We start from the raw sequence: 18,680 nt of genomic DNA, 5'->3' as shown, positions 1-18,680 counted from the left end.
AGGTTTTTTTTTTTTTTTTTTTAATTTGTGTGTTTAACTGTAGGGTCCAAAATAACAACATACCATTTATTTGATCTGACATCTGAAAGTTAAAGCGAAGAGTAAACTGTAATGGTTTGGTCAACAGAAACCCTTCTATAATGTGACTCTCAATCTTAGAAAAGGAAGGTGCCTTTTGTTTGTAAAGTTGCAGGGTTACATCATTACACTTGACCCATAATTTATGTACAAGCACATTCCTGGAAATGTACTGTTCAATATTAATTGATTATATTGATATATTAGTAATATTAACATAAATTAATATTAATACACGTGTGGCCCGCCACATTTCTGGGATGAGTCAATATTGCAGGAGCCTTGAAGGAGCTTGTCAATGAAATAATTCTTTTGCAAAATGCAAAATTTAAATGTTTGTGGTTTTGGCTTGTTTAAAGTATAGCTATCTGATTCTATCTTCAAAAAGTATACATGTTATGTAATATACATGTTGTTGTTAGGTGCCATCGAGTAGATTCTGATTCACAGTGACCCTATAGGACAGAGTGGAACTGCCCCATAGGGTTTCCAGGGAGCAGCTCGTAGATTCAAACTGCCGACCTTTTGGTTAGCAGCTGACCTCTTAACCACTACGTCACCATCACCAGGGCTCCATAATATACATAGCTAGGAAAAATATTTACACAATTGAGCAAACATTTAATGTATATGTCCCAAGTGACAGACACACAGTTCCTGCCCCAGAAGAGCCAGGGTCTAACATGAGAGAAGATGTGAATATAAGTAATGACACTACAGTGAGATCACCAACGCCTCTAAAAAAAGATGGACAAAGTGATATAAATATGTGAAGGGAAGAGCCGTGAGCGTGCCTGGAGGGATCTAGAACATGTCTTGGAGGATGTGATGTTGGCACCAGAACAGACACAGTTTTCCAGGCAAAGAAACTGTGTGCGTGTGTGTGTTTTGGGGAAGAGAGGGCACTTTTGATGTCACCGACAGCTTCTGCTTCTACATCCTAGATATTGACGAATGTGCCTCTGGTAAAGCCGTCTGCCCCTACAATCGAAGATGTATGAACACATTTGGAAGCTTCTACTGCAAATGCCATGTTGGTTTTGAACTGAAATACATCAGTGGACGATATGACTGTGTAGGTAAGATTTAGGCAGAACCTTGTCCTCCCTTTCTCTCTCCACCAAACCTGCAGCCTTTCTCTGTAGATATTCTGAAGTCAAGTCAATCTATTACTTAAACAATCGATCTTCTAAATATAAGACCAGCTTAACACCACATAAAAAGTTATCTTTTTAAGGTTTCTGGCATTTAGGGAACTCCGATGGCATGAATTACATGAAACCAGGTCAATAAAAATGTAAAGTAAGGAACTTTAGTCTATACTGCCCTACCACGGGGCAAAATATCTTGAGATGGTTTTCATGGGATTTTTTTTTTTTTTAATTTGGTTGGTTTTTGTTTTGTTTTGCTTGTATTTTTGGTTCTGTCTCTGGGTACACATCTAAAAATGGGAACAATCAAGCAGTACAGTATTCATTTTTGATAAAGGAAGAATAAGTAGGCCTCTTGAATCTTGATATCGGTGGTTTGTTCACAAGTTTCCGTCTGGGTGGCTGTAGAAGAATTCATGAAGGAGATGAAGGCTTATGCTCTCCCATCTCTCCTCTTGTAGTCCTTTCACACTTTGGAAAGTTCCCATTCCACAGCCACGGAAACCACTCTCCAGTAAGATTCTGGTATCTATCAGCTATTGGCCTAATGGGAATTGAATAAAACATTTTATCCCTTAATGAGGGATTGCAGGTCTCAATGAGCCAGTGAAATGCAGTCGTCTTGGAGTCCTGGATGACTTTCCATTGGCATTATAATGTAGGATGGGGCCTGGCCTACAGTGAAGGGAAATTCTGGCTCCCTCTATATTCCTGTTCACATAATATGGGTAACAAAAGCATGCACATGACATGAAAAGCCAGCAGTTGGAAAAAAAGAGTAGGATTTCTTTCAACCCTACACTTGGCGCTTCCCAGGACATGTCTGCGTAATCATGTTGGGGCAACACTTGGTTTCTGGGTTTTCAACAGTCTTGTGAAGCCTCCACAGTTTTTCCCTCAAATCTCAAACACAAAGACCATTACAAACAGGCTCATAAAATCCTTATTTCTTTGGGGCCCCACGGCCCTCCTGCAGGCCCGTCGAGCTTGGTCATCCGATGATGGGTTAGGGGAGCATAACCCTGTTCCCTGGTACCTAAACAGAGGATCACGGGACAGGGTGGGAATTCACGTGGACAGTTTCAAAAGGAAATCAACCTTTATGATTTTAAAAATGATTAAGATTAGCATCTGAGTGCCCTCTGTGGCTAAATTAAAAACAATAGGCTATTTTGTGTGCATATGTCTACAAACGCATAGTAGAACTCTGAGATGGAGAATAGGGTTGATGAACTTCTAACTTGGGTGGAATTTGACAAACTTTCCAAGTCTAAATCCAGCAGACAAGATCAGACCAGCCTAACCCTTGCTCTTGGCAGTCTTTGGAACAAAATGCTTGGGCCTGTAAGTTCAGATGATGTCAGTGGTTCCTAGCACATCTTGTCCCTTGTTTTGTTAGGCGCTCCAAGCTCTTCCAAACATAGAATTTATTTTCTGATATTGTTATTTAGTTCTAAATTAGACAGGTGGAAAAGTTAAGGAACAAACCTAAACAGCCTACAGATTTCAATAGCATTGATAAGCAGGAGATGGAAACTGCTGAGGGGAGGTGAGCTGCGGACACACTTGCCACACAGCAGACATCAGCCAAAGCCAGGGCTCTCAGCTAAAGCACCTGGAGTTCTGAACATGTCTTGTTCTCAGGCAATACTTGGTCTGTTGAGGGTGTTGAGTGGTTGGCCCTGGAGTTGCTCAAGTGTAAGAGATGGTCTTTTGGCAAGCTCTGTGACCGCGAAGCTGTTCACTGCAATGTTGACATTTTTAGACATAAATGAATGTGCTGTGAATACCCATACGTGCAGCCTCCATGCCAATTGCCTCAATACCCAAGGATCCTTCAAGTGTAAATGCAAGCAGGGGTATAAAGGCAACGGACTTCAGTGTTCTGGTAAGTAGCGTTTGGGCATGGGATCTTAGCTAGTCCAAATAAAGCCTTCTCTCCATATCTCCTTCCTCCCTTCATTTCTTTGTGTGTGTGCGTGTGTGTGTGTGTGCGGTGTTTGCATTTACCTGGACTCTGCCTCAGCCTTGTCTTCTTTGCTAATTGGACCACATCTCCAACCTTCCCTGAAGTTGTAGGCACTAAACTTAAAGAACAGCAACGATTCTTGACTCTTTTCTCGTCACAACATACTTTCAAATACTGAAAATAGGATTTAAAGACAAAAGACACCCAGCAAATGTATCAGGATAGGCTAGGTTATGGTGCAGCAACAAGCACTCCTAAAATGTCAGTGGCTTAAAACCACAAAGGTTTTTCTAACCATGTAAATCAGGATTTTTTCTAGAATACACCACCAGAACAAAGGATGATGAAGCTGACATCGCTTTATCTGTCATCCTCAAACCTGGATCCACTTTTATTAATATATAATAAGAGTTCCATTGTTCTTGCTGGTGAACTTTTTAATGCTTCTGTGTTATAGCTTTACATTTATAAATCAAATATAGAGCAATAACATGTCACTGCTATTAATAACTACAGCAACAATAAAGGTTTATTTCTCATGCATGCTATATCCAGAGTGTCTTCTCAGTATAGTCACTTAGTGACCCAGGCTGGCCAAGGCCCCACCATCTTGTGGCAGCCCTGTATCAAGCTGTGGCCTTAGGGTTTGTTGCAGCTGAAAAAGAAGCATGGGCAATCATGCACCAACTCTTAATTAATTCAACCTGGACGTTCATAACTTCAAGGGGAGAAAAAATATAATCCTGTCACGTACCCTGGAAGAGAAGAGAAGCGGAAGTCATGGAGAGCACCCAGAATGTCTACCAAGGCAAATTAGCAAAGATTACAATGCCGCTGCTACCTAGGTAAACAATGTTTTACGGTGTCTAAAAGTCATTCATGCTTATCCTCTGTTCACATCCCTTTGAGCACCGGCTCAGCGTGTGACTAGACTTGTTGACTGCCCTGACGCAACTCTCTCATATACCCTTTAGCCGAGTTCCCACATGTTCTAATCAATATGGCTGCCAGTTGTACCTTGACCTACGTCCCATCCCGTGATCCTCTCTGCTCATTGCTCCTGGTGAAAAAGATGGCTGTAAGAGAATGTCCATTCGGTCATGACTAAGATAAACTTGACGTACTTTGGGAGACATGTGGCAGCACACCTGTAAAAAGTTCACAATATGCCAGTGTTCTGTGGCTGAATGTCATTGGACAAGAATGTGCTGAAAAGAATATAACCAAAGAAAATGAGTCTGGAAATCAAATTCTATGAAGAAATGCTGAAAGAACTTGGCAGCATTTAGTCTGGAAAAAACAGTGTGGAAAAAGCATACATCGTGCCCGTAAATATTTTAAGAAATGTAAAATAAAAGTGGCTTCCTAAAGCAGGCTAAGACCAGTGGGAGGATGTTAAATTCTCTCTCTTAAAAATGACCACCATATATCTAACAGTAAAGCAGGCTACCCCACAGAGTAGGGATATTCCACTGCCACAGGCATTCAGGCTGGGGGCTCTGGGACAGATTCCTGCATTGGACTGGAGACCAGATTAAACAACCACTTGTTCTCCAGTCACTTGATGCTGTGGTTTCTATCCCTCTGTATAGAAGTGTCCATGGAGTACCTCCATAGTGCAAATGGTTAACGCACTTGGCTGGTAACCAAGAAGTTGGAGGTTCAAGTCTACCCAAAGGTGCCTCAGAAGAAAGGTCTGGTGATCTACTTCTGAAAAATCAGCTATTGAAAACTTTATGGAGCACAGTTCTAGTCTAACACACGTGAGGTCACATGAGTGGGAATCAATTCAATGGCAACTGGTTTTAGAAGTGCCCATGATGTCCTTCTGAAACTTTATTCAGAGAGAGAGAGAAAGAGACTGACTGTGAGGGACTGTGAATGGGAGGGTTGCAGGGAGAGAATGCCACACCTTCCTTGGGAGACCCCAGAGACTGAATAAATCAACTTCCATATTGGATGAGTGGTCAAGGGGCTGGTGCCCAAGACTCCTTAATGCCACCAAATGTGAACATGTATATTCCAGTGTTTTAGTTTCCTAGTGCTGCCATAACAAAAACACCACAAATGGGTGGCTTTAAAGAACAGATATTTATTATCTCATGGTTCTGCAGGCTAGAAGTCCAAATCAGGGTGTCTTAGGCTGGGTTCTCCAGAGAAGCAAAACCAGTGAAGCATATATATACATATATATATATATATATATATATGTATATAAAGAGAGAGAGAGAGATTTCTCTCAAGAAAATGGCTCACACAGTTGTAGAGGCTGGCAAGTCACAAGTCCACAGGTCAGGCGTCAACCTGGAGGCATCTCCTGATTCACGTAGCTGCAGGGGCTGACAAACCCAAGATCAGCAGGTCAGATGGTAGGCTGCTGGCTCATGGACTATGGAGGCTGATGAATCCCAAGATCAGCAGGCAATATGGTGGGCTGCTGGCTCAAGTCCCAAGAACCGGAAGTCAGATGATGACGAACCGGATACAGGATCCAGGGTAAGCGAGCAAACATTGTCAGAACATCCATATATATAGTGGATGCAGGCCACACCCCTGAGGAAACTCCCCTTACAACCGACTGGCTGATCACATCAGATCACATCATCATTACATAACTGACAAACTACACCATCACATAACTAACAAACTACATCATTACATAACTGCCAAACCACTGAGAATCATGGTCCAGCCAAGCTGACAGACAGCCTTAACCATCACATAGGGTATTGCCCATGTTGATTCCTTCTGAGGCTCTCAGCTTCTAGCAGCTTGTAGATCGATCTGCCTCCACTGTCACATGGTCATCCTCCTTGTGTGTGACCTTCTCTGTGTCTGTTTTACTCTTTTTTATAAAACACCACTGAGAAGGGATTATGATTAGGACCCACCCTACCCCCCTCCCATATTCCAGTACAGTCTCATTAACATAACAAAAGAATATTCCTTTTTCCAAATAGGGTCACATTCACAGGTGCAAGGGTTAAGACTTTAGCATAACTTTGGTGGGGGCATGATTCAATCCATGACATCCAGGCTCACTTGTCTCAGACCATGTAGTGTAATGGTCAACAGCTCAGGCTCTGGAGCTAGGAAGACCTGAATTGAAATCTTAAGTCTGCCCCCATACTGACTGTGACCTTTAGCAAGTTTCTTAACCTCGCTAAGCTCAGTTTCCTCTGATGCAAAATGGGACTCATGGTAGTACTGTGGTGGGTGCTTGAAACAGGCCAGGCCACTGTGTCTTGGAGCTCCCTAATATCACCGAGGCTGGGGTGACAGTTCCATGCCCATCCCTAGCCCAGTACAGTAGACTCTCTCTGTGCTGTGGCCTCAGGGCTTTCTCTAGAAGGCTGCCCAGCCTCTTGTAGGCACAACCCAGAAGTGGAGGCAGCCGTTAACACCCATAGGGACAACTTTCAACCAGTGGAGAACAGGGAGTCTGTGGATAAATACCCCATTGTTCCCTTCGTAACCCGTTAACCCATTGCCATTGAGTCAATTCCGACTCATAGCAACCCTACAGGACAGAGTAGAACTGCCCTATAGGGTTTCCAAGAAGCAGCTGGTGGATTTGAACTGTCAACCTTTTGGTTAGCAGCCTGGGCACTTAACCACTGCTCCACCAGGGCTCCAGTTCCCTTCATAGTGTGGGACAACTCAGAGGTGTGTTCTACATCATCTCCCAGCGTCCCCAGCAGGATTGAGCCCCAGTTGCCCATCACTGTAATCTACACATTAACTCATCCTTTACCAGCCTTTCTCACTTGCCCGCTCCCTCACTTATGCATACTGTGGTCACCTCCTAATTAAATTACCTGTATCCAGTGCACTGGTGGCACAGTGGTTGTGCACTCATCTGCTAACTGAAAGGTCAGTGGTTCGAACTCACCAGCCGCCCTGCAGGAGAAAGATGTGACAGTCTGCTTCTGTAAAGATTTACAGTCTTGGAAACCCTATGGGGCCATTCTACTCTGTCCTATAGGGTCGCTATGAGTCAGAATCGACTCGACAGCAGCAGGAATGGGTGCCCTGCCCATTGCCGTCGAGACGATTCTGACTCACAGCAACCCAATGGGTACAGGTACCAAATCCTTGTCTCAGGCTCAGCTTTGGGGAGAAATCACACTAAGACAAGTACCTCTCTCATAGGTTTATTGTGAGATTTCAAAGAGGAAATATAGGTAGAGAGCTAGCTCAGAGATAGGCACGCAATAGACGCTCAATAACGTTAGCTGTGGTTATTAGTTATCACCATTATTATCATTTCAATCAGCCACTCTTGACTCTGAAATTCAGTAAAGGTAAATGCAAAAATTCTGTGCATACAAAAAAGAAGTTTCAGTAAGTGGGCAACTCACCTCTACATACCCAACCCCACCCTCAGGCCTGAGAATCAAAGAGATTTGGAAGAATAGCCAAGAGTAAATTTGGAATCATCTTCCTTCCTGATCATTTGACCCTTTTAAACTACCATGTGTTGTTAATGTCCAAATGAAAGCAACATCGTTAAACATGCAATTGAGTAGTGGCTTGTAGCCCATGTTTTATATATTGTAACCCAGTGTTTTGAAATTATAAATCTCACATCACATCAACACAAACATTTTTATATCAAGAAAACTTCTGCTTTTCTTCAGTCATCCAACTTCAAGTATATTTTGAAGTAAAATAAATTGTTCCTTTTTCTTTGAAACTTCAAACTCATCACAATGTTATATTTGATATCTGAAAAACATGCACTTTGTTATTACGCTTTCTGCAGCTGAATTCTTTAGTCTTTCATTGGTATGTTTATTTAAAGGTGAAAACTATCTTTGGGTCATTTGCTATATTATTTGCCCAACTTTTTTCATTTGGCTTAAATTCTCTGTAAAATAAACAGCCATGTTTCTGTTGAAAATTGATCTCCTTAACCAAAGTTTACATCCATTTCTTAAAGAGGATTGCCAAAAATCTATGCGTAGGAGTCGATTCCTTGGAAACCCTATGGGGTAGTTTTATTCTGTCCTATAGGGTGGCTATGAGTCGGAATTGACTCCACTGCAACGGGTTTGGTTTTCTTTTTGTATGACTGATAGCTAATCCTCTGTAATGGAGAACTCTCCTGTTCCCCTCCCTGACAAACTCTCCATGCTCAGCCTTTCTTCCATCCTGTTTCCTAGGTGCCATGGTACAGTACATTCCTCATCCATAATTAAGCTTCTCCTCCAAGAAGTGCATCCATAGCTCATATTGTTGTTGTTGTTAGGTGCTGTTGTGTTGGGTCCAACTCACAGTGACCCTATGTACAACAGAATGAAACATTGCCTGGTCCTGAGCCATCCTCATAATCATTGTTATGCTTCAGCCCATTGTTGCAGCCACTGTGTCAATCCATCTCATTGAGTGTCTTCCTCGTTTTCACTGACCCTCTTCTTTACCGAGCATGATGTCCTTCTTCAGGGACTAGTCCAAAGCACATGAAACGAAGTCTCACCATCCTTACTTCTACGGAGCATTCTGGCTGTACTTCTTCCAAGATGATTTGTTTCCGTGGTATATTCAATATTCTTCGCCAACACCATAATTCAAAGGCGTCACTCCTTCGGTCTTCCTTATTCGTCGTCCAGCTTTCGAATGCATATGAGGCAAGTGAAAACACCATGGCTTAGGTCAGGCGCACCTTAGTCCTTAAAATGACATCTTTGCTTTTTAACACTTTAAAGAGGTCTTTTGCAGTAGATTTGCCCAGTGCAATACATTGTTTGATTTCTTGACCTTTGCTTCCATGCGCATTGATTGTGGATCCAAGTAAAATGAAATCCTTGGCAACTTTAATCTTTTCTCCATTTATCATGATGTTGCTTATTGGTCCAGTTGTGAGGATTTTTGTTTTCTTTATGTTGAGGTGTAATCGATAATGAAGACTGTAGTCTTTGATCTTCATCAGTAAGTGCTTCAAGTCCTCTTCACTTTCAGCAAGCAACGTTGTGTCATCTGCATATTGCAGGCTGTTAATGAATCTTCCTCCAATCCTGATGCCCTGTTCTTCTTCATATAGTCCAGCTTCTTGGATTATTTGCTCAGCATACAGATTAAATAAGTATGGTCAAAGGATACAACCCTGATGTACACCTTTCCTGACTTTAAACCACGCAGTATCCCGTTGCTCTGTTCTAATGACTGCCTCTTGGTCTATGCACAAGTTCTTCATGAGCACAATTAAGTGTTCTGGAATTCTCATTCTTCGCAATGTTATCCATAATTTGTTATGATCCACACAGTCGAATGCCTTTGCATAGTCAATAAAACACAGGTAAACATCTTTCTGGTATTCTCTGCTTTCAGCCAAGATCTATCTGACATCAACAATGATATCCCTGGTTCCACATCCTCTTCTGAATCCAGCCTGAATTTCTGACAGTTCCCTGTTGATGTACTGCTGCAACCACTTTGGAATGATCTTCAGCAAAATTTTACTTGTGTGTCGTATTAATGATATTGTTCAATAATTTCCGCATTCTGTTGGATCACCTTTCTTTGGAATGGGCATGTATATGGATCTCTTCCAGTCGGTTGGCCAGGTAGCTGTCCTCCAAATTTCTTAGCATAGACGAGTGAGCATTTCCAGCCTTGCATTCATTTGTTGAAACATCTCAATTGGATTCTGTCAGTTCCTGGAGCCTTGTTTTTCTCCAGTGTCTTCAGTGCAGCTTGGACTTCTTCCTTCCGTACCATTGGTTCTTGATCATATGCTACCTCCTGAAATGGCTGAACATCGACCAATTCTTTTTGGTACAGTGACTCTGTGTATTCCTTCCATCTTCTTTTGATGCTTCCTGAATCTTCAAAATTTTGCCCATAGAATCCTTCAGTATTGCACCTTGAGGCTTGAATTTTTTCTTCAGTTCTTTCAGCTTCAGAAATGCTGAGTGTGTTCTTCCCTTTTGGTTTTGTAACTCCAGGTCTTTGCACATGTCATTATAATACTTTACTTTGTCTTCTCAAGCTGCCCTTTGAAATCTTCTGTTCAGCTCTTTTATTTCATCATTTCTTCCATTCGCTTTAGCTACTGGATGTTCAAGAGCAAGTTTCAGAGTCTCTTCTCACATCCATTTTGGTCTTTTATTTATTTCCTGTCTTTTTAATGACCTCTTGCTTTCTTTATGTATGATGTCCTTGATGACATTCTACAACTCGTCTGGTCTTCGGTCATTAGTGTTCAATGCATCATATCTACTCTTGAGATGATCTCTAAACTCAGGTGTGATATACTCAAGGTAGTACTTTGGCTCTTGTGGACTTGTTCCAATTTTCTTCAGCTTCAACTTGAACTTGCATATGAGCAATTGATGGTCTGTTCCGAAGTCGGCCCCTGGCCTTGTTCCGACTGATGATACTGAGCTTCTCCATCCTCTCTTTCCGCAGATGTAGTCGATTTGATTCCTGTGTGGTCCATCTGGTGAGGTCCATGTGTACAGTCTCTGTTTATGTTGTTGAAGAAACGTATTTAAAACGAATAAGTCGTCGGTCTTGCAAAATTCTATCATGTGATCTCCGGCATCATTTCTATCACCAAGGCCATATTTTCCAACTACCGTTCCTTTGCCTTTGTTTCCAACTTTCGCATTCCAATCTCCAGTAATTATCAATGCATCTTGATCGCATGTTTGATCAATTTCAGACTGCAGAAGTTGGTAAAAATCTTCAATTTCTTCGTCTTTGGCCTTAGTGGTTGGTGCGTAAATTTGAATAATAGTCGTATTAACTGGCTATCTTTGTGGGTGCATGGATATTATCCTATCATTGACAGCGTTGTGCTTCAGGATGATGCTGAAATGTTATTTCTGACAATGAATGCAACACCATTCCTCCTCAAGTTATCATTCCTGGCATAGTAGACCATATAACTCTCTGATTCAAAATGGCCAATACCAGTCCATTTCAGCTCACTAATGCCTAGGGTACCGATGTTTAAGCATTCCATTTCATTTTTGACAATTTCCAATTTTCCTAGATTCATAATTCGTATATTCTATGTTCCTGTTATTAATGGATGTTTGCAGCTGTTTTTTCTCATTTTGAGTCATGCCACATCAGCAATTGAAAGTCCCAAAAGCTTGACTCCATCCACGTCATTAAGGTGGACTCTACTTTGAGAAGGCAGCTCTTCCCCAGTCGCATTTTGAATGCCTTCCAACCTGAGGGGCTCATCTTCCAGCACTATATCACACAATGTTTTGCTGCTATTCATAAGGTTTTCACTGGCTAATTTTTTTTCACAAGTAGACTGCCAGGTCCTTCTTCCTAGTCTGTCTTAGTGTGGAAGCTCACCTGAAACCTGTCCACCATGGGTGACCCTGCTGGTATTTGAATACTGGTGACATAGCTTCCAGCATCACAGCAACATGCAAGCCACCACCGTACGACAAACTGACAGACTCGAGCTCATATTAGTAGAGCGTTTCTCCTGCCAGATGATAGGAAATCATCTGATTAACTAAGCACAGGTGAATGAATATTAAAACCATATTCCTCCTGGGTAAGATATTCCCACATAATACTGATCTTCTAGAAATAAAGTCTTATCCCAAAGATATGAAATTCAAATTAGGATTTTCAGGTAGGCTGTTCTTTATCATAGACGATTTTGGCAAAGTGGGCCTCTAGAGAAATCTCAAGTTCCCAAGAGAAACTGCCAACTTCATCTATACAGAAGACCCAACCGTGAACCTGAAGGCTCTGGGATTCACTATGTTTATGTCTGAGATCCCCAAACATGACAAAGACCTTCCTACTGCAACTTCCTCTCATGTTTTTATATTCTGGAAAAGATCATGCAATAATAAGGAATATTATTAAATGAAAATAATCGTTAGTTATGTCAAATTTGAAACAAAAATACCTGGACAGGCAAAGCCAAATCTGTTCTTTCATATCCATACATATTCATATCTTTAGACTGCATTTTTATCCTTGTCCCAGCCTTCTCTTTACATCCTAAAGCCGTGAAATCATTGACACCAAGGTTATGATGTTTCCATTTTTTTTTTTCTTTTCAACAGGAAAATGTCAAAGCAGAAACTGAAAGCAGATGTTTAGGTTTGCCTGCCGTGGATTGAAACTCACTGTCGCTACTTATTAAAGTCCATAGTTTTGGTACTGACTGCATAAAGGAAATTTACAGAGGATGGGTATTTCCTGTTAATTTTTCATGCTGGGTACTGGGAAAAATTCAGGGAACCGTGGACGGAATGATATAGTGGGGCCTCCAGAGAAGGATCAGCACATTACAATCAAAACTTAGCAAGCAACCTTTGGCAAAGTAGCTAAAACAGGCCATCCGAAGGTCAGGAAAATGAGTAATGATGCATTACTTGTATTAGTACTAGTTGATTTTGTACCTATAACTACAGGCTGTCACAGTGATAAATAACTAGAATATTTCATTGAAAAGGGAAATGTATCTCTTTTGTCATAACAGCCTTAGATTGAAAAGTAAAAGCTACGTAGTTAATTAGCAGCATAGATATTTTCAAAGCATTTTTCTTACTCCTTTTGGTTACCCAAAATATTGTGGACTTTTGTTTATTTTTCTACTACTTTGGTACAGATTGAATCAGCCAAGGAGCTGAACAGGAGGAGATTAAAACATTGCCAAGAAAAATACTCTAATAAAATTCGAATACAATTTCTTTTTATAATAGTCTTTTTAGGACCCAACTTGATATCTACTCCTGTATTTTCCTTTCCCTCGAAACTATATCCAAGTAGTAGAACTGAGTGAATTGATTCAGGTGTTATTAGAATCTGTTTTGCTTAGTCTCAGACTAGTACATGCCTAGATATTTTATAACAGAAAAATATATTTGATTTTAAGCATCAGTTTTTTTAATTTTAAAAAATTAACTACTTTTTTACATCAGTTGGATAGTCTTAATTATCATGACTATATCCCTCAAAAAAAGACATGCACCTTTGGATTGTAGATCTCAAGGAATTTAAACCAGTCTAGAGAAAAGTAACCCTTGACCCTCAAGCAGTAATAAACCTATCATGGAAATACAACTGGAAAAGGAGTCATTCATAAACTTTACCCTCAAATCCTAGCTCTACCGCTAGGTAGCTCAGTGATTTGGGGCAAATCACCTAGTTTCCATATCTATAAAAAAAAGATGTTGGGGTTAATTACTTTTCTCTACCTTTGGAGTTCTTCTTCACTCACCACACTCCCCCTACCTCTCCCCACCCCCCGCCACCCCACCAAGGGCCACTGATCCACTGGGGATGGGAGGAATCAATTTAGAAGTTCATTTTTAAAAGAAATTTAATTTAGCAGTGAGAAATCAGAAATAAATGTAAAACAAGAACTAGAGAAGCCTCTATACATATTGAATAAATAAAATCACTTAGCTTTAAATAGTAGTTGATTGAGGTGAAGAAATTCAAAGTGGAGAGAAAAAGAGGAATAAAATTAGGTATGTATACATTGAAGCATAAATTGCCATTTATACAGATCACAAATGGTCCATTATTGGCAACTTCATGTGGTTCAATGTATACAGCTGTCTTAGTCATCTAGTGCTGCTGTAACAGAAATACCACAGTGGATGGCTTTAACAAAGAGAAATTTATTTTCTCACAGTCTAGTAGGCTAGAAGTCCAAATTCAGGGTGTCAGCTCCAGGGGGAAGGCTTTTGCTCTGTCGGCTCTGGAGGAAGGTCCTTGTCATCAATCTTCCCCTGGACTAGGAGCTTCTCTGCACAGGGACCTCGAGTCCAAAGGACACACTCTGCTCCCAGCACTGCTTTCTTGGTGGTATGAGGTCCCCATGTCTCTCTGCTCGCTTCTTTTATATCTCAGAAGAGGTTGGTTTAAGACACTATCTAATCTTGTAGATCTCATCAATATAACTGCCACTAATCCATCTCAATACGTCATAGTGATAGGATTTCCAACACATAGGGAAATCACATCAGATGACAAAATGGTAGACAATCATACAATACTGGGAATCATGACCTAGCCAAGTTGACAGATATTTTGGGGGGACACAATTCAATCCATGACAATAGCCATGGCTAGAATCTTTGAACATCAAATCGGGACAAATAAATACAGTTACCTGGACAACACCAGATTTGGGGCATACCAGCGTGAAAGCAGAAATATTAGAGACCCTGGCAAATCCATCACTTGGGATCTGTAGCCCGACTGGGTAACCAATAACCAGTTGCTGCTGAATCAACCCTGACTCATGGTGACCCCATGTATGTCAGAATAGAATTGCTGTTCCATAGGGTTTTCAATGGCTGGTTTTTTGGAAGTAGATCGCCAGGCCTTTCTTCCGAGGTGCCTCTGCATAGACTTGACCCTCTAACCTTTTGGTTAGTGGCTGAGCACATTAACCATTTACACTACCCAGGGACTCCAGCCTAACTGGGGAATAGCAGGTTATTTCACTAGTCTCTGAAGCAAAACAAAAGTGTGTCCTCTAACCCTCTCCTCTCACTACCATAACATTGGAACTCCTGAAAGCAGATGCAAATATAGTTTTTCCTGAAATGTCAATCAAGAGACCCTCATATGGATTGGTTCTGGAAGCATTCACTTACTGCACTTTAACACTTTTTAAATGCTCCATTTGTCATGAGTTCCAAATCATCAACCAATTTGGAACTTTTCACCTTTTCTGTTTTAGTTATCCCTGAGAATTCTGTGAAGGAAATCCGCAAAGCACCTGGTACCATCAAAGACCCAATCAAGAAGCTGCTTGCTCACAAGAAGAGCATGAGAAAGAAGGGAAAAATAAAAAATGTGATCCCAGAACGCACTGGGACTCCTGCCCCTAAGGTTAACTTGCAGCCGTTCAGCCATGAAGAGAGTGTTTACCGGAGTGGCAACGCTAATGGAGAAAAAAAAGGGCCTGAAGAGAGAAAGGAAGAGGAGCTTGAGGAAGAGAAAAGAGATGAGAAAGCCCTGAAGAACCACGTGGAGTGGGAGCAAAGCCTTCGAGGAGATGTGTTTTGTGAGTATCACTTTAATTTTATACATCTTACGGAAAATGACTTGTAATTTCCCCTAGCAAATGAAAGTTTCACGACCTAAGTACAATATTGTTGTTAGTTGACATCAAGTTGCCTCCAACTCATGGTGACCTTATGAACAACGGAACATAACATTGTCGGATCCTGTGCCATCTTCGTGATCGTTGGTATGTTTGAGTCCACTGTTGTGACTATTCAGTACAATAGGTTTGGCCTTAAATCCTGAAACGCAGGCCTCTCTATAAGGTTTGGAAACATTAACATCTTACTCAGATAGTAAATCAAAGGAGCTGCTCTGGAAAGTCAGTCCTACTGTCCTTTTTCCTCTGGGGAGTTTCCTATTTGATTTGGGACCTCTCTTCCCACTCCCAGCCAAGTAAAGTACTTGTCCCTGACACACAGTTCTCTGACTGCCAAGCTATCCATGCAGACTCATGGCAGCCACATGTGTGTCAGAGTAAAACTGCACTCTGTAGGGCAATGGCTGACTTTTCAGAGGTAGACAGCCAGGCCTTTCTTCTGAGGCACTTCCGGGTGGACTCATTCGCCCTTTTGGTTAGCAGCCGAGCACGTTAACAGTTTGCACTACCCAGGGACTCTTATCCACGCGGGGCACCCCCCAAATCGGAGGGACCCTCCCACATGGCTCTGCTTTTTACTTCTTGAAAGTGTTTTTCACAGGCTCGCCCTATGGAAAACTGCGCAAAAGGGGAACTTCACAGTTCCATAGTTCTGATTTAAAAAGCCAAAATAAATAATTATAGGGGGGAAAACCCATATTGAAGCTTAAGATTTCTGCCTGAACTGGATACCTGTCATATCCTCCGTTTTCACTGGTTGCTAAGCAGAACCCACTGAAAGTCTCAGCACCTCCAAGAAATTTTCCATATGACCCACCCAGGGTCCCCCACACTGAGACTTTTCCAGCACATTCTTACTAGGGATTCATTTCTCCCTCTGTATTTTGCTTTGTCTAGTCTTGGTTCCTAGAGCCCTGGTGGCGAAGTGGTTAGGAGCTCAGCTGCTAACCAAAAGGTTGGTAGTTTGAATCCACCATCCACTCCTTGGAAACCCTACGGGGCAGTTCTACTCTGTCCTCTAGGGTCACTATGAGTTGGAATTGACTTAATGGCAATGGGTTTAGTCTTGGTTCCATAACTGGGGATCATATATACAAATGCCAGTTGGATTTAACCAAATGAAAAGTAGGCATGGGCCACCCATCCAAGAGATATATATTTTTTTAAATTGTACTTTAGATAAAGGTTTACAGAACAAATAGTTTCTCATTAAACAGTTAGTACATATATTGTTTTATGACAATGGTTAACAACCCCACGACATGTCAACACTGTCCCTTCTCAACCTCGGGTTCCCTATTACCAGCTTTCCTGTCCCCTCCCGCCTTCTAGTCCTTGTCCCTGGACTGTTGTGCCCCTTTAGTCTCGTTTTGTTTTATGGGGCTGTCTAATCTTTGGCTGAAGGGTGAACCTCGGGAGTGACTTCATCACTGAGCTGAAAGGGTGTCCGGGGGCCATACTCTCGCGGTTTCTCCAGTCTCTGGCAGGCCAGTAAGTCTGGTCTTTCTCTGTGAGTTAGAATTTTGTTCTACATTTTTCTCCAGCTCTGTCCAGGACCCTCTGTTGTGATCCCGATCAGAGCAGTCAGTGGTGGTAGCCGGGCACCATCTAGTTGTAACAGACTCAGCTGGTGGAGGCCGTGGTAGTTGTGGTCCATTAGTCCTTTGGACTAATCTTTCCCTTGTATCTTGTTTTCTTCATTCTCCCTTGGTCCCAAAGGGGTGAGACTAGTGGAGTATCTTAGATGGCTGCTCACAGGCTTTTAAGATCCCATACGCTACTCACCAAGGTAGAATGTAGAACATTTTCTTTATAAACTGTGTTATGCCAGTTGAGCTAGATGTTCCCCAAGATCATGGTCCCTGCAGCCCTCCACCCAGCAAATCGGTCCCTCGGGGAGTTTGGATGTGCTTATGGAGCTTCCATGACCTTTCCTTGTACAAGTTGTGCTGGCTTCTCCAGTATTGTGTACTGTCTTACCCTTCCCCAAAGTTACAATAGCGTTGATCCTATTTTTTCTCCTATGAACTTTATAGTTTTTGGCTTTATATTTAGATCTTTGATCCATTTTGAAGTAGTTTCTGTATATGGTGTGAGGCATGGGTCCTGTTTCATTTTTTTTGCAGACGGATATCCAGTTTTTCCAGCACCATTTGTTAAAAAGACTGTCTGTTCCCCATTTGATGGACTTTGGGCCCTTGTTGAAGATCAGGTGACAGTCGGTGGATGGATTTACATCTGAGTTCGCAATCCTGTTCCATTGGTCACTGTATCTGTTGTTGTACCAGTACCAGGCTGTTTTGACTGCAGTAGCTGTATAGTAGGTTCTGAGGTCAAGTAGTGCAAGTCCTCCTACTTTATTCTTCTTCTTCAATAGTCCTTTACTTATCTGGGGCTTCTTCCCTTTCCAAATAAAGTTAATGATTAGTTTTTCCATCTCTTTAAAGAATGTTATTGGTATTTAGATCGGGATTGCATGGTATTTGTAAATTGCTTTGGGTAGAATTGTCATTTTCACAATGTTGAATCTACCTATCCATGAGCATGGTATGTTTTTCCATTTATGTAGATCCCTTTGGGTTTGTTGCAGCAGTGTCTTGTAGTTTTCTTTGTATAGGTCTTTTACATCTCTGGTTAGATTTATTCCTAAGCATTTTATTTTTTTAGGGGCTATTATAAATGGTATTGTTTTCCTGATTTTCTTATCATCTTTCTCTCTATTGGTGTACAGGAATCCAACTGATTTTTGTATGTTATCTTGTATCCTGCTCCTCTGCTGAAACTTTCTATTAGTTCCAGTAGTTTTCTCGTGGAGTCTTTAGGGTTTTCTATGTATAGTATCATACCATCCACAAACAGGGACAGTTTAACTTCTTCATTACCAATCTGGATGCCCTTCATCTCTTTTTCCTGCCTTATTGCTCTAGCTAGGACTTCCAGTACAATGTTAAATAAGAATGGTGATAAAGGGCATCCTTGTCTTGTTCTTGTTTTCAAGGGGAAATTTTCAGCCTCTCTCCATTAAGATGATGTTGGCCGTCGGTTTTGCATAGATGCCCTTTATTATGTTGAGAAACTTCCCTTCTATATACCTATTTTATTGAGAGTTTATCAGGAATGGGTGTTGGACTCTGTCAAATGCCTTTTCTGCATCAATTGAGATAATCATGTGATTATTTTATTTCCTTTTATTTATGTGGCGGATTACGTTGATTTTCTAATGTTGAACCATCCTTGCATACCTGGTATGAATCCTACTTGGTCGTGGTGTATTATTTTTTTTGATATGATGCTGAATTCTATTGGCTAGAATTTTGTTGAGAATTTCTGCAGCTACATTCATAAGAGATATTGGTCTGTAATTTTCTTTTTT

General features: G+C 41.4%; 1 protein-coding gene across 1 annotated transcript in view; it reads left to right on the top strand.

The window, feature by feature from the left end:
* The window catches only part of EGFL6 (EGF like domain multiple 6), a 92,249-nt gene that overhangs the window by 51,329 nt on the left and 22,240 nt on the right, over positions 1-18,680 (top strand). The window contains 3 exon segments of the mRNA XM_004386366.1: positions 1,023-1,157; positions 2,995-3,117; positions 14,882-15,208. Of these exon segments, the coding sequence (XP_004386423.1) occupies positions 1,023-1,157; positions 2,995-3,117; positions 14,882-15,208 (585 nt within the window).

This window comes from Trichechus manatus, unplaced genomic scaffold (genome assembly GCF_000243295.1).
Source record: "Trichechus manatus latirostris isolate Lorelei unplaced genomic scaffold, TriManLat1.0 scaffold00162, whole genome shotgun sequence".
Lineage (NCBI taxonomy): Eukaryota > Metazoa > Chordata > Mammalia > Sirenia > Trichechidae > Trichechus > Trichechus manatus.
This window is presented reverse-complemented; position numbering and strand designations above follow the sequence as displayed.